The sequence below is a fragment of the Punica granatum genome, chromosome 2, assembly GCF_007655135.1.
Source record: "Punica granatum isolate Tunisia-2019 chromosome 2, ASM765513v2, whole genome shotgun sequence".
Lineage (NCBI taxonomy): Eukaryota > Viridiplantae > Streptophyta > Magnoliopsida > Myrtales > Lythraceae > Punica > Punica granatum.
In genome coordinates this window covers 30,116,226-30,130,240 of record NC_045128.1, presented here as the reverse complement: position 1 = coordinate 30,130,240, position 14,015 = coordinate 30,116,226, and the positions used below count along the sequence as shown (strand labels likewise).

At 37.3% G+C, this 14,015-nt stretch overlaps 2 protein-coding genes across 2 annotated transcripts; both read right to left on the bottom strand.

The window, feature by feature from the left end:
* Window positions 1-13: 13 nt before the first annotated feature.
* On the bottom strand, window positions 14-5,984 carry LOC116196011 (paramyosin-like). The gene is made up of 9 exons (XM_031525511.1): window positions 5,706-5,984; window positions 4,953-5,150; window positions 4,734-4,856; window positions 4,596-4,633; window positions 4,193-4,361; window positions 907-3,924; window positions 763-819; window positions 572-678; window positions 14-407 (listed from the first exon to the last, which is right to left on the bottom strand). Exons 1-9 carry the CDS (start codon window positions 5,784-5,786, stop codon window positions 194-196), a joined length of 4,005 nt encoding a protein of 1,334 aa, XP_031381371.1. The 5' UTR covers window positions 5,787-5,984; the 3' UTR covers window positions 14-193.
* Window positions 5,985-12,394: 6,410 nt separating this feature from the next.
* Window positions 12,395-13,552, bottom strand: LOC116197184 (non-symbiotic hemoglobin 2). The gene is made up of 4 exons (XM_031527237.1): window positions 13,401-13,552; window positions 13,164-13,278; window positions 12,922-13,038; window positions 12,395-12,795 (listed from the first exon to the last, which is right to left on the bottom strand). The coding sequence occupies exons 1-4, from the start codon at window positions 13,496-13,498 to the stop codon at window positions 12,592-12,594; spliced, it is 534 nt and encodes a 177-aa protein (XP_031383097.1). The 5' UTR covers window positions 13,499-13,552; the 3' UTR covers window positions 12,395-12,591.
* Between the last annotated feature and the right edge of the window lie 463 nt (window positions 13,553-14,015).

Genomic DNA, 14,015 nt, shown 5'->3' with positions numbered 1-14,015 from the left:
TCTTGAGAAAATGTTGGAAAAAATGTGAAATTTGGATTGAATTTGCATTTCTGAAGCAGAAATTACATCATATTGCTGTGATTACATACACTGGTAAGGATAAATTCTTTTGTCAAAATGAACTGAGTAAAGGGAAAGGGAAAACGGAAAGAATTTCACCGTATAAGAGAAAACAAAGTTCTGCGTTATTTCTTTACATTGCCTTCATCCTCATTATCAGCTCCTCCCTCTCAGCTTCCCCCTGAGCATACTTGAGACTCATGTGGAGGTAGCTCTCCCGTAATTCTCTCAGCTCGTTCTCGAGACTCAATACCTTGTTTGTGGTCCCCGATTCGAGAGCTTCGCTTTCTTCAACTGTTGGCCTTTCGGTAGGGGCCAAGCTGATAGTTTCTCCATTGGACAGTAGGCTGAAAAGGGGAGCAGTTTCAGTAGGAATCAGCAAAAGCTTAATCCAGTTTGGTCTTTCGGGTTGGATTCTATGCTCGAAGAAGTACCATTCTTTTACAAGCAGGATAAATCGAATAAACCGAAAAAACTCAAATTTCTATCATAAAGCCAAAATTTTACCCACCCTTTAAGTTGCTCTTTGTACATGCTATTTGCTTCCAGAGCCTCCACTAGTTCGTTTTTGAGTAACTGAATCTTAAGCAGAGGATCTTCTTTTGGTCCATTTGAAGCCTAAATAAGGGAAAAAAGAAAAAAGAACTTATATACAATGAGCTGAAATTTTAAGCCAGTTAAGTTGATAACAACTTCGTGTACCTCTCTTTGTCGTAAATCCGTATGGCTCTCTTCTTCGCGTATTTCTTCCTTCTGAAGCTGCGATTAAAATATTATGTCTTCAGCAACTTACTCCTACAGATATATATGTTAGCCAATTACAAGTTCAAAGGACATAACGCTGACCGTTGTGTGCTCAGATTCTTCTGAAACAGAACAGCGTACTGTTCCATTCGCTTGCTTCAGCTCCTCCTTGAGAGCTTGAGCCCTTCTCTCGTATTCTTGAACTCTCTTCTGCAACTGATTATTTGTTCTCCTGACACGAGCAAGCTCATTTTTAAGCTCGGCATCTTCAGCATATAATGCTTCTCGAGCAGTTAGATCGCCCTCCAATCTTAAAACCCTCTCCTCTAGCATGACTTTCCTATTTTTGCACACTTCTAATTCTCGTACAGTGCTCTCCATGCTAGAGATCTTCTCGGTGAACGAGTCTCTCTCCAACCTCGTTTCCTCATAATCTCCGAGCAGCACCTGGAAAGAAGCTTCCAGACGCTCATTCTCGAAGTTGGCCTCATCGAGTGTTCTCCTAAGATTCAAGGCGTCAATCTGAAGGAGCTCAGCTTTCTGCAACTTATCTCTAAGGGTTGATATTTCTTCGACAAGGTGTTTTCTCTCGTATTCAAACCGTTTAAGCTTCAACTCGAGTCTCCTAACGTCAGTCTTGATTTTGGCCTCATTCGACTTGAAATCTTCGAGCAGGCGCAGCAGCTTTTCTCGGTCAGCCATCAGAAAATCTAGGTTTTGTTTTGATGCCGAAAGCTCGCCCATAAGCTGGAGAACTTTTGCTTCAGATTCCATAAAGACTCTGTTTTCAAACTCGCTTCCCGATATTGAAAAGGCAACTTCTCTCTTACTTGGATTGATTCCATTATTCTCAAGAAGAAGCGCATCTAGTTCAGCATTAATCGCTCTCTCTTTGAGGGCCGTTTCTTCTAACACAGAGTCATATTTCTCTCGTAAAATGTCGATTTCTGCCAACAGCTGATCAAAAGCCCTTGCTGACTCACCAAGTTCAGCTTGCAAGACTGTATAATTCCTGTTTAGCTCCAAAGTCTCTGCTCTCAACTCTGTATTCGATTTCTGAAGCAAACTGCATTCTTCAATGACACTTTCAGCAGTAGCTTCTAACTTACGATTGGCGATCCTCAGATAGCCACACTCTTCCTTAGTTTCCAACAACTGCTTCTGCATTTCACTCAACTTTCCTCTCAGGTCAGCCTTCTGTGCCTCCATTTCTGATTCCAATTTCTGAACATCTTCCTGAAGCTTGAAGCAACAAGATTCTGACCTCTGCATTGCCAATCGGCTCGTTTCCTTTTCATCAGTCAAATATCTCAGCTGAGCTTCAAGTGCGCAAATCCGTTCAGAGAGGCTGACATTTTCCCTTTCTAGTTCAGACAAATGGGCTTCGAGGGCGTTCCAGTCAACTTCCAGCTCTGATGACTTTCTTTCGAGGACCTCATTGGCTAATATTAATCGGTATTTCTCCTCTTCGAATTCACCAACCTGTGTCTCCAACTCTCTTTCCCGATGTCTCAGGCCCTCGGTCTCTTCTCGACTCAACAAATTTTCAGCCTTAATCTTGTCTATCTCTGAAACTTTGTCCAGCAATTCTCTGTTAAGATCTCCCAGTTTAGATTCCAAACTCATGTGGAGAATCCCGAGTTGCTGGTCAAGATTCAAGATCGTGTTCTCCCCCATTGCTCCTCCCACAACTTCTGTTTGGCAATCTTCTCTCTCAACGAGTCTTCTCATATAGACAAGCCTGTTCAATATGACCTCATGTTGGTCACTCTGAGTGACAAAATATGTCCCTTTCATCATCTCTAAATCCTCTGAACCAGAGCTACACTTAGCATCATCAACTGTGGGAATTTCCCTCTGATTCTTATATTCTTCCAACTGCTGTTCCAGTTTGGCAAACCGAATTTCCCATTCATCTGCATTGGCGCGAGATTCACGAACTTCAGCATCCAGCTGAGAAACCTTGTCTCTGAAAGTCTGCAGCTGAACCTCCAACTCAGCGCACTTTTCTCCAAGAATAGAACATTCTCCATTTTTGGAGGAAAGTTCCTCTTTGAGATCACGCACTTTCGACTCTAATTCCATTTTCTCAGACCCGGATAGCTCATCTTCTAGGCTGTCCTTCACTGAAGCAGTAGAACATGCATCCCATACCCGAAGGTTTTGCAACTCTTTGAGCTTGAATAACAGCTGGAGATTCTCATCAGTCAGCTCGTTGCAGTCTTTCTCAAGCTCCTGCACCTTCAGTTTAAGAGACTCGATTTCTAGTAAAAGATGTCTCTCCCCAGTATTTTCTTCATCAGTATGCTTCTCCATACTATCCGCCGGTTCACTCTGTTTCATTCCACCATCACGACTCTCTTCACATGGCTGCTCATCCTCTGGTTTCACCGCTAAGAGATCAGTTATCTCTTTTTTCTGCTTCTCTATGGTTTCTTCCATCTCCTGAAGAATGGAGACGAGCTCGATGTTCGACTCCTGAGTCTTCTCTAGCTGTATGGACAAATTGGTGTGTGACTCCTTCAGAAACTTTATCTCCTTTTCCAACTCCTTTTGAAGATTACCTATGTTGTCCTTCGCATTTTGCTTCAAATTCAATTCCTCCAAGGACGCTTTCAATTCTCCGATTTCCAACCTTAGCCCATCACACTCTGTCTTTGATGCAGAGAGCTCCAACTTGAGAGCCTCCTTCTGATCCAACTCGTCAGACAACTTCTTCTGCAAATTTTCAAGGTCCACCATAACCTTCCTCGCATTCTTCTCCCACATTCGGGCCTCGGCTCGTACCTCCTCCACTGTGACTTCTACAGCTTCTATTAGTTCCTTAGAGGAACCCGAACCACGAAGAGGCGATCCCGTGAAGGTCCTTGAACTTCGTTGCAAGTCCTCATTCTGGAGAGAGTTTCTCGATCGCGAGGTCTTGGAATTGAAGGAGTTCTTCGATCTCGACGGAGGAGAGTCGTACCCTAAACTGGCATTGAAAGAGGCCGAATCTTGCCTTCCAATATGACTGCTAGTTGCCCCGTTTAGATATCTATGAGGGGAAAAACTTTCCCTCGCAAAGGAGCCTTCCCCGGGGTCGTAGCCGTAGTGTGAACCTGATGCTGAAAAGCTTGTCTCCTGTGGCAACGCGAGAGGATGGGAAAGTGAGGAAAGCTTATGACTCCACATTTTATACTTACACTGAAAGCTGCAAAATGAGGTTGCAGTTCATGAAACATTTTATAGTCTGATATGTATGGTAAAGTGTGATTCGGTACCCTTTGACCTTTCTTCAATGTTTTGGGAAGAGAACTGGAAAAACTAGGAATTTCCGCCTCAAGTTTTCCACAACTATATCAATCGTAAAATCTTATGGAATATGCTTGGCAGGACACAATATACATACCCGACTAATGATTTCTCCAGAATGAAATTGGGCATCCATGTGATTGCTCGATGCAGATCCTGAACTCATGTGCGACAAATTATCAGACACATCGGACTTGTTCTCGATGTCATCGTAGTCAATATTTGTCTCCTCTGGTGATGAGGTCATGTCCTTTCCTGGCTCATTCCTGTATGTGTACTTATTTATTATTTCAAATCCCAAAAGGGGAAGTGGCAGCCCATTTAACTGTAGAAAACTGTTTTGCTTTCTATTTTATTTTCTTGAGAAACACCAAAAGGAAGTCAATGTAAAAAAGCATGAAAAGATTGAAGCAATAAGCCATGTAGATGCATTTTTAATGCAAGCAAATAAGGACCTTGAACGACAATGTTATTGAAAGCAAGGGGAAAAAACAGTCTACCTGATCTTCGTCTTCGGATTTAGGCATTGAACTTTCATCTATATTCATAAAGAAGAGCATGTCCTATTATCAGTGATGGGGTTATTCAGCACTTGCAATACAAAGACCATGAGAATGTCAAGAGTAAAAGACACTGACTTGTATAACGGTCCCGTGGCTGCATTTCTTTAACGGCAAAGAAACAGGTACAGAAGTTCTGGAACTCGTGAAATTTGTCAAATTAATATTAGCCTCTCCTAGCATACCAGATCTCGAGGACCCCTTCAAAAACCGAAAGTTAACCATCAGGTTGAGCAGCAGTATGTATAAACAGGCCTTGATAAAATCAAATATTCGATGGAAAGAGAGGCAACATACCATGAACACAACAATCTTAAGGAGACACCCTTCAGTGTCATTTGAAGCATCGTAGGTCGGTACCCAAACCGACTCGGAGAAGCTCTCCGTCCACTGACAGTTTCCATTGCACACAAGTGCCTTTGCCGATTTACCGACAGCCTTCCCTGTTTCTGCAGAGACAACCGCTACAGAAAGTTTGTCCCATCCTTTTGGCACCTAAATGAAACTGGGAAAGATTACAAACACTCCTCCCCCAAAAAAAATATATATATATACATATATACAATTTCTCGACTCGGATGAAAAGAATGCAACGAAATTCACGAAATGTGATCAACAGAAATGCTGATGATCACAGGATCAGCGCATCTCAGCGGCAATAATCACAAACAAACGAGTACATGAACATAAATTCACTTATTATTCCATTATGAACAAAAAATTGAACGGACTTGAATTTCATAAGCCGTCAACTCTATCTCATGAATTACTAGGAAAACGAGCATTTATGTCCCTTCCAGTATTGATCGCTCTAAATCGAGCTAATCTAGACAGGATATCCTCAGCCAAATTGTATAAGACTTCATTTGAATTTAATGTCAAACTTCTGATGAAACAGGAAACTGACGACAATTGACGTGGTCGATGTCAGGAACAGCCGAAGTCAATGGCAGTCAATGGAACAGCAGCAGCAGCAGCAGATTTGACGAAATGAGAATGTCCGTGAAAAGCCGAACAGAATCACATAAACAGAGAGAGAAAGAGGGAGACCTGAAGGGCCTGAAGGTTGGAGAGCTTGAAATCGAATCTCTCCCCTGATTTGTCGGACTTCTGCTTGTGTAGCCTGAACATCTTCCGCCCGAAGTTTTCTATGCCAAATTCATGGGAGCTTCCTTCTTCGTTCGTCTTCTTCACTGTCACGGCAAATGCAGACTCTCACAGTCACAGACAGAGAGAGAAGCAGAGGAGACCGACGAGGAAGAAGGAGAGAGAGAGAGAGAGAGAGAGAGAGAGAGAGAGAGAGAGAGAGAGAGCCTGTTAGCTGTTATTTGATGCCAAAGGTCTGTACTTCTCCTTCTCGTCAGTGGATTGGCTGAAGTTTTGTATGTTCTTCATTGTCAATCCTCCCATTATGCAATACTTATGATTTTGTCCCCTATCTTTTCATTTTTTTTGTTTCAGCACTCATATCTTTTATAAGTATGTCAAACTGAGTGACGGAGCGATAATGTATAACAAGTACCTTTGGCCTTTTGATGTAAACAATAAAGACCTCCATTCGATGCACGGTTTCCACCTTGAGTTGTAGTTACCGATCCATTATTCCATTATCGTCACCGTAACCTTATTAAAATCACTAAAATTATCAATATCCATCCATTCAGTAATGCTTTACTTTCATTGGTATATTTTTCTCATAATCGTTACTCTACTGCTGCCAACTAGGAGATTGGAGAGTTATTAGCTATTACCATTAATCTACCATCTTAATGATTTTTTACTAATATCTTAGTCATACCATTTCCAGTCACATTTGACACTCTACAGATGCAGATCAACAAAACACACAAATGATAATGCATGAGTTATGTTGTTGATAAGTACATGATGAAGCATCTCTATTAATGCTTTAATATTTATGCACCTCGGTGTTGTTGGAAAAATTCACTTCTTCCAATTGAAATAAAATAAAATTGAATTAGAACAAATATCTTCAATCATCTTTAGATATCTTGTTTTATCTTCCTCTCCTTTTTTTTCTTCTATTAATGATAGATTTCTTCTTCTCATCAGTTGATCGTTGTCATGATATAATGATTAAGAGAGCAGAAAAGGGAAAGATTAGGTCAGCCACTACACTTGTCAGCTGCTACACTAATACATAAGGGCAAAAGCAGACAAATCTTTTTGCAATGTGGGTTAGTTGGAGAATACCTGAAAGGTTTGGACCCCTCCTAAAAAAATAAAACAATAATTTAGGAAAATAAAAAAGGCAGAAAATTCGATTAGGAAGATTTTAATGGGAGAAAAACAATTTATTAAACTCCCCGAAATCTTAAACACAGTCTGGCGTTTCTGCTGTCGGATAAGGGCGGAGAGAGAGAGAGCACAGAGTTGCAAGTTGCGACTCGCCGTTCCTGCCACGTGTTCAGCTCTCATTGGACATTAGATGAGAATTATTCCTTAATCAATTTTACCGGCCGATGCATTATTAACTGACAATAATATCATCACTTAATGAAGACTAAAGGTAATTGATTAATCTCGGATCACATAATAAAGACAACAGTTAGAGATATGAGGACTCGAGAACTTAGAAATCGGCGGTGAGAACGGACATTGAACAAACTCGATCGAGAAGTTAAGTGGACGGAATTTCTCTAGCAAATTGACAAGAACCGATGCCGGCGTTTTTTTGATTCATCAGGATTAATCCCGTCGGACTCGTAATGTATGTGATTAATGTTCGTGTTGACCAGTGATAATATTATATTAAATTAATTATTTCGTATAAGGGTAATATATATATATATATATATATGTATGTATGTATGTATGTATGTATGTATGTGTTTATGTATGTATTAGGAAAACATAAATTAGCTGGAATTATTAATTATGCCATCCCAATGGTCCATGAGCCAGAAACCGAAGGAAAGGAGGTCCTACATGGATGAATCCAAACGGTTGACAACAACTTGAGGGGGACACTTGCTTTTCTATAATTCCCTTTTCTGTAAGAAAACGAACAGGATATTTCCCTTTGCATATCGATCTCGGCCCCGAAGTAGGCTAGGCGGCCACGACGTGGATTCAAATTAGACCCGATCAATGGCCGGCTGTTCGCCGGTGCCTACTGACATAAAAAAAAAAAATTTAGGTGGCCTTGATGGGCTTGGGGCCCATTTAGATAGTAGAACCCCTATCCGAAAGAAAAAAGGATCCAGGCCCAAACAGCAGTTTAGAATTTGAGCATATATCCCTAAGTCGACTTAGTGTGAGAAAAAAAGATACGACCACCACCAAAGCCATGACGAAGAGTACTCGACTATGGTTCAACAGAAGAGTCCATCTAGCGCACCTCGACTTTTATATATTATAATGATTATCAAGCGACCAAGAATCTGTAGAATTTCAACAATTATCAATGAAGTAATTGTCAATCCACTATAAATAATTTTCAAATGGAAAAATCATTAAAATCATTGTAAATACAGTGAAGCTTATCTAACAGAAGTATTAATGGGAATGGTTATTTAATATTTTATGAGGGATTATTTTTATAACTATTTAGAAATTAATCTTCCTCGTGAATGAAGTCATGCAATAGAGAATTAAGGATTTGACATATGGCATCAATTTATTAATTCTAAGATGACACATGGCACATCTCATTGAACAATTTTTTCGTTTCGCTATTATATGTAATATATAGATTCCATTAATTAATATTTTACTTTATTTCATTAAATAAATAATTTACTTATTTTGTTATAATTCCTAAAAATTCTATACATATTAAAAATTTATTGTAAAAAAATTGTATCTTTTAAAAATTCTAATAAAACATATATATATATATATATATATATATATATATATATATATGAAATGCCTTGCGTAACACGGGTGCAAGGCTTGTTTTATTTATATTATGAAAAGAAAACTTATCCTGTAAAATTATTAAAAGAAAACGTTACCATGACAAGAAGTAATTTGACTTGTCTGAGAATATTCTTGTCAATAAAACGTTATAAAAAACTTATATTATTCCAAATGTATATTATACACACGATATGAATTAAAAATATAATAGAAATAGTTATTATTTAAACTTAAACTTAAAATACGGAAGAGCATAATGATCGTGATAGAAACAACTCAAGTTAAGGTGTAAGAAGAAATAAGAGTAGAAAGAAAATACAGTAAAAAATGAATTTTCATGTGCTATGTTTATAGGACATATAGTGCATTGCATTCAGAAATACATTTCATATTTCGAGAAAAAGTTTTAAAATTATAGAGAGAATTCTTAAATTTTTTTAAATGTTCAATTATATCCCTAAGTACAAATAATATAGACTAATATCTAAAATCCATCGAATCAATACATACAAAATCTTGCAAAATTCATTTAATTTAAATAAATCGATACATGAATCTTTTTATGCATTTATTATATTCTTACGAAAATGGACGGATACACGAATCCTTTTATTAGAAATTTAATTTTTCGAGAATGCCAAGAGGCAAATAACCACGAGTTGAGTGTTTGTTAAAAGGCGATGTGTCATGAGAACTTTTTGACTTTTATATATTATAATTGATTTAGAATTAAATTATCCGAGTAGCTGAAATGACGATCAACCATGAGCTGAGGGTTAACTAATAGAGCTCCTATAATATCACTACTTAGCTTTTATATATTATAATTGATATATACTAGTGAAAGGGCCCTCACTTTGTTGCGGGTCCCTTATTTTTATTATTTCTAAACATAAAATTTTAATAAATAAATTTGAAATTAAATTACAAAATTAAATTAATTTATATAATATTATGAGGAATATTGTACTTTTTATCCCTAGTTATAAAAAATATGTGCTAAACTATTAAGCTAAATGTCCAATAATCTTTGTTAAGCATGATTGATGTATATATATTTTTTCATATATATGAAAAAATAATTAATTTTCTTTTCATGAAGATGCAAATTCGATTTTGATAATATCGTGTTGCCATGGTCATGTTTTAATTTTTCATTAATTTCCAAGCAAGAATTAGTCATAGTTCAATATTTTAGTCTAACATTGTGTTTCACCGTAAATAAGGTCAATTCCAACGTCACAAATTAAAAGAGACTACTTAAATTAGTGATTAATTAAAATATGCTTTTTACCAATGTGAGTTGATTTTAGGGAAGTCGGCGCTTGTTGTCCTTTGATAAGGCTTCAACTGCGAACTTTGTGATTAGAGAAAATTTACGATCGCGAGAGATTTATCCCTTAGTGGGTCAACTTAAGATGTGACTTTATTGGAGAAAATTCGTGATCGGGAGAGTTTCGTCCCTTAGTGCACTGACCTCGCTCGAACTTAGACCAATCAGACCTGTTGGACTTCCAAATATCAAGTAGTACGCACTAAAAAAATATTATATACTTAAATTCAATGAAAAATTTAAATTATTAATTTTTCAGAAAAGAAAAAAGAAGAATGGGGGGCTGATGAGACTACCAAAAATAGAGTGGTACTGACCCCGAAAAATTCTCAAATAAAAATTGATTACTTAAATTGGTTATCAATTTTTTTTTTTAATGTGGGTTAGTTTTAAGTGAGTCCGTGCTTGTTATTTTTAGGAAAGACATCGGTACGAATATTGTGATTGGAGAAAATTCACAATTATGAGATATTTATCTCTTAGTGGGTCGACCTCGCTCAAATATAGATTAGTCATACTTAATAGGCTTCCGAATATCAAGTTATTTAAATTCAATGAAACTAAAAATATTAAAAAATAAAAAATAAATAAATCAAGAAAGAGGGATGGATGATGGCTGGGGGTACCACCCTGCTCGCCACCACGATCCCTTGTAAAGAAGAGTTTGAATTGTTTTGTAAGATTCTTCTACATGTGCATGTGGATAAACTGTTAGAAATTCATACTACACGTGTCATTAATCTTCTGTCCGACCAAGAACCTCCCGTGACTACGTCAGGAGATGACTATTGAACGAGCAAATATTTCACTTGTATTACTCAGTCATTTAACTATATAATGTCCAATCAAAATGCCTGAAAGTAAAAAAAATTAACTTCACAATAGGCTCATAAATTTTTATTTATAAGTATTCTAATTGGTTGTTACTAATTCAAAATAAATAAGTAACATTCATCTAATATTTTTTTCTATTCAACTTAAAAAAAATTAGATATGTAATTTAATATTCGAAAGTTCATGAATTTCGACTAATTAAATTTGAGCATATTTTTTCAATTCACAAGACTCGAATTTGAAATCTTATTTAAGTAGATTGAGCGTTGCACTACTTGAATCAATGTAACTCGAAATGAAGATCTATTCCGATATTTTCCCCTCCCGATGGAATCTTCTCCAAAATGTCTCCGACAACTCATATTATCAAGACAGTTTTTGCCCCCGTCTTTGCCATCTTGTTTAATCTGTTTTTGATACTATCCGTGTCTTTGTGGTCTTTATGCATCACAATTTTTGTTGTTCTTTTATTTTTTTGGGAAAGCAAAATTCGGGGACTGAAGAAATATCTATCTTTTTCCCAAATAAAACAAAAAGCACAAACGGCCACTTCGGAAAAAAAAAATTAAAATAATACGAGCCACAAAAATCTCTCTTTTGTCTCAATATGATTATGTGAGTGCACATATGGAAAAAGTGTTGTAATACCTTCCTAGCAATCAATCTAAAAAAATTTAATTTAAAATCCCATTCAGAGCGACATAAGTTATAATTATATAATATTCAAAAATTGTTCAATAAATACGAGTGTAGTTTTGAATTAAAAAAATCTTTAGAGCATACTAATTAGGAGAATTTAACATTTTTATGAAGAAATTATTTCGGATGACATTATGTAAGCGCTCGCAATACAATAGGCTGACACGTATGTTTCCATGCTCCGTAGCTATTTCCCAATGCTCCGTAGCTATCTCCCAATGGAAATTAACCATAACGCCCTCACCAAGTTCTGAAAGTTCCTAATTGTTCAAAAGTTCACAGCTGTGGCTGCGTCTGCGAGAACTCAACTATTGTGTAATAAATATATAAATAAATCACGCAGTTATTTAATTAGATTATATTTTTGCAGTTATTTCAATGTCTCACATATAGTATCGGAGTAGAGTAAATGTCTAATAAGCTACGCACACAAATCCCCTTTAATTGCACACGATGGACTCTCAAAATTAAATCAACCCACGTTATCAGGTAATAAATAAATAAATCACGATGTATAATAAGTTAGCCTTTTAGATTAGACTCATTAGAGTGTTGTGCTCATCCCATAATCTCTTATATATTTTCGACAGCAAGACCAGCTTTTCAAATTGGTCGGGCGCCGAAGAATCCAAATACGACCACTTGGCCCAATCTGGTCTCCTGGAGCCATATGGGCAATCCATAGGCTCGAAGGGAGGCAGGGCACACGAGCATCTTGGATGACTCGAGAGCCTTTTATGATGTTCACTGAGGAGACCCTAGCCTCGAGGGATGTCTAGGCCTGCAAGCTCGGGCGAGATAACCTGGTTACGGGGGTTCAACTTTCACTCTTCATTCCGAGACATTGAACGGGTATGAGACAGAGCTGCATTATAGAGAGAGAGACGAGGGTACGAAGAGTTTTTGTATTACATAATATTTACCTAATAATAATAAGTCTAGGAAATAGCTGGATGGGATTTGATTAATTCTTCATAGCAACATTCGATTTGTAATAAAAAGATTAATCATTCGTTCATTATTTTCATTTTCTTAAAACGGACACTTCATACATTATACATTAGATGTAGTAATTCAATGTAGAACGCTTATATCTCATTCCGCATTACCAAACAATAATATCATTCATTTTTATTCCCCTTTAGTTCCATTCCTCATCCACTCTATTTTCCGTTAATTACTCGCTCATTGATTTTGTTCCTCACCATCAAAGGGGCCATCATCAGAGATTGATGACGGGAGCTGAGCAGCAGCAGCCTCTGAATTCATCTCAGCTTTAATGGCAGCAACCAATTGGTCATAGGCTTCACTCCATGCACTCCCCATATCCTCACCCCACTTATTCCCAACTCCTTCCTCTATCGTCCTTAGCAGTGCCTCCTTCACCACCTAATTAACCAAAATTAAACATGAAATTAAAGAGAATTAATTAATTCATTAGGCAAATTATTTTGTCACTTTTCTTGTTGTTTGGTTGTTGAATAAAGAGAAGATGCCAATTAACATTTAACAAACCTCAAAATGGGCTTCAATGACCCCTTTCTTGAGATGGAGGGACCCCAGGTCCTTGAGGGTGGTGGCCGCCACCACGACCTCGCCGCTTTCCCGGAGCTGAATCGCCGATTCGCATGTCTACACTCGACGGTTGGAATTATAATCATATTATCAGAAAAGCTAAAATCAAATCCATCAATGCAAGATTTAATTTCGAAAGAAAAAAAAAATTGATTAAGAAGATAAGGAAGGGAGAAGAGGACCATCTTGAAGACTTTGACAGCGTGTGACTTGAGCTTGAAATTGTTTTCAGGGATCTCATCGGAGCCCTCCATGAACGAGAACATGCCCTTCGCCGCAGGCGCTATCTCAAATATTGTACATTACGTATCAATCGCAGCAATGAATTAACGTGGAAATATAAGATCTTCCTAGTGATGAAAACAATTAAAGAAGAAGAAGAAGAAGAAACGAAGAGAGATATGAACAATATATATTACATGGTGAAGAAACGAAGGCTGTGTCGGGGGATGTCTTGCTTCAGTATCTCCCATGACTCCTTCACCAGTGTTTCTTCCTTCTCTCCAAATAATCCCATCTCTCTCTCTCTCTACAATATGTTCCAATAACGATTAGGATTACATTCTTATATAGCTTCTAGGGAGGGTGTGGGACTCAACATGTGAGTGGCTGTTGGTCCAATAACATTAAGGCTAGGCAGTTGATTTTTCCCTTTTGGCGTTAAATTGATATTTATCTATATCTGCATTAACATTATTATTATTATTATCATTATTATTTATACTAATATGGATGAAGAAAAGTAGTTGACGTGACTTTCCTTCTCTCTAAAACGCTCATTACAAGATAGATATTCCAAATTAAAAGTTGTGAAAATAATCAAAGAGTGTGTATAAGCAAGAAACAATATTGTCATATAGCGAATAGCACGGGTATGAGTCTTATGTTTTATACCGATTAAACGTGATTCATGCCATAAACTTTAATGGCATATATGTTCGGCAGCTTCATTGGCGAATAACAGAATACACAAGGGAATTGATGGGGAAAAAAAAAGGGATAACGAAGGGAATTGAAAGAGACTTATTTTTCCT

Coding starts and splice junctions, on each gene's coding strand:
- LOC116196011 (XM_031525511.1), bottom strand. CDS start 5,786: ATGTTCAGGCTACACAAGCAGAAGTCCGACAAATCAGGGGAGAGATTC. Junction 4,634..4,733: donor GCCACGGGACCGTTATACAA/GTCAGTGTCTTT, acceptor TTATGAATATAG/ATGAAAGTTCAATGCCTAAA. Junction 820..906: donor AAGAATCTGAGCACACAACG/GTCAGCGTTATG, acceptor TTTTAATCGCAG/CTTCAGAAGGAAGAAATACG.
- LOC116197184 (XM_031527237.1), bottom strand. CDS start 13,498: ATGGGATTATTTGGAGAGAAGGAAGAAACACTGGTGAAGGAGTCATGG. Junction 13,279..13,400: donor AGCCTTCGTTTCTTCACCAT/GTAATATATATT, acceptor TACGTAATGTAC/AATATTTGAGATAGCGCCTG. Junction 13,039..13,163: donor CTGTCAAAGTCTTCAAGATG/GTCCTCTTCTCC, acceptor CGTCGAGTGTAG/ACATGCGAATCGGCGATTCA.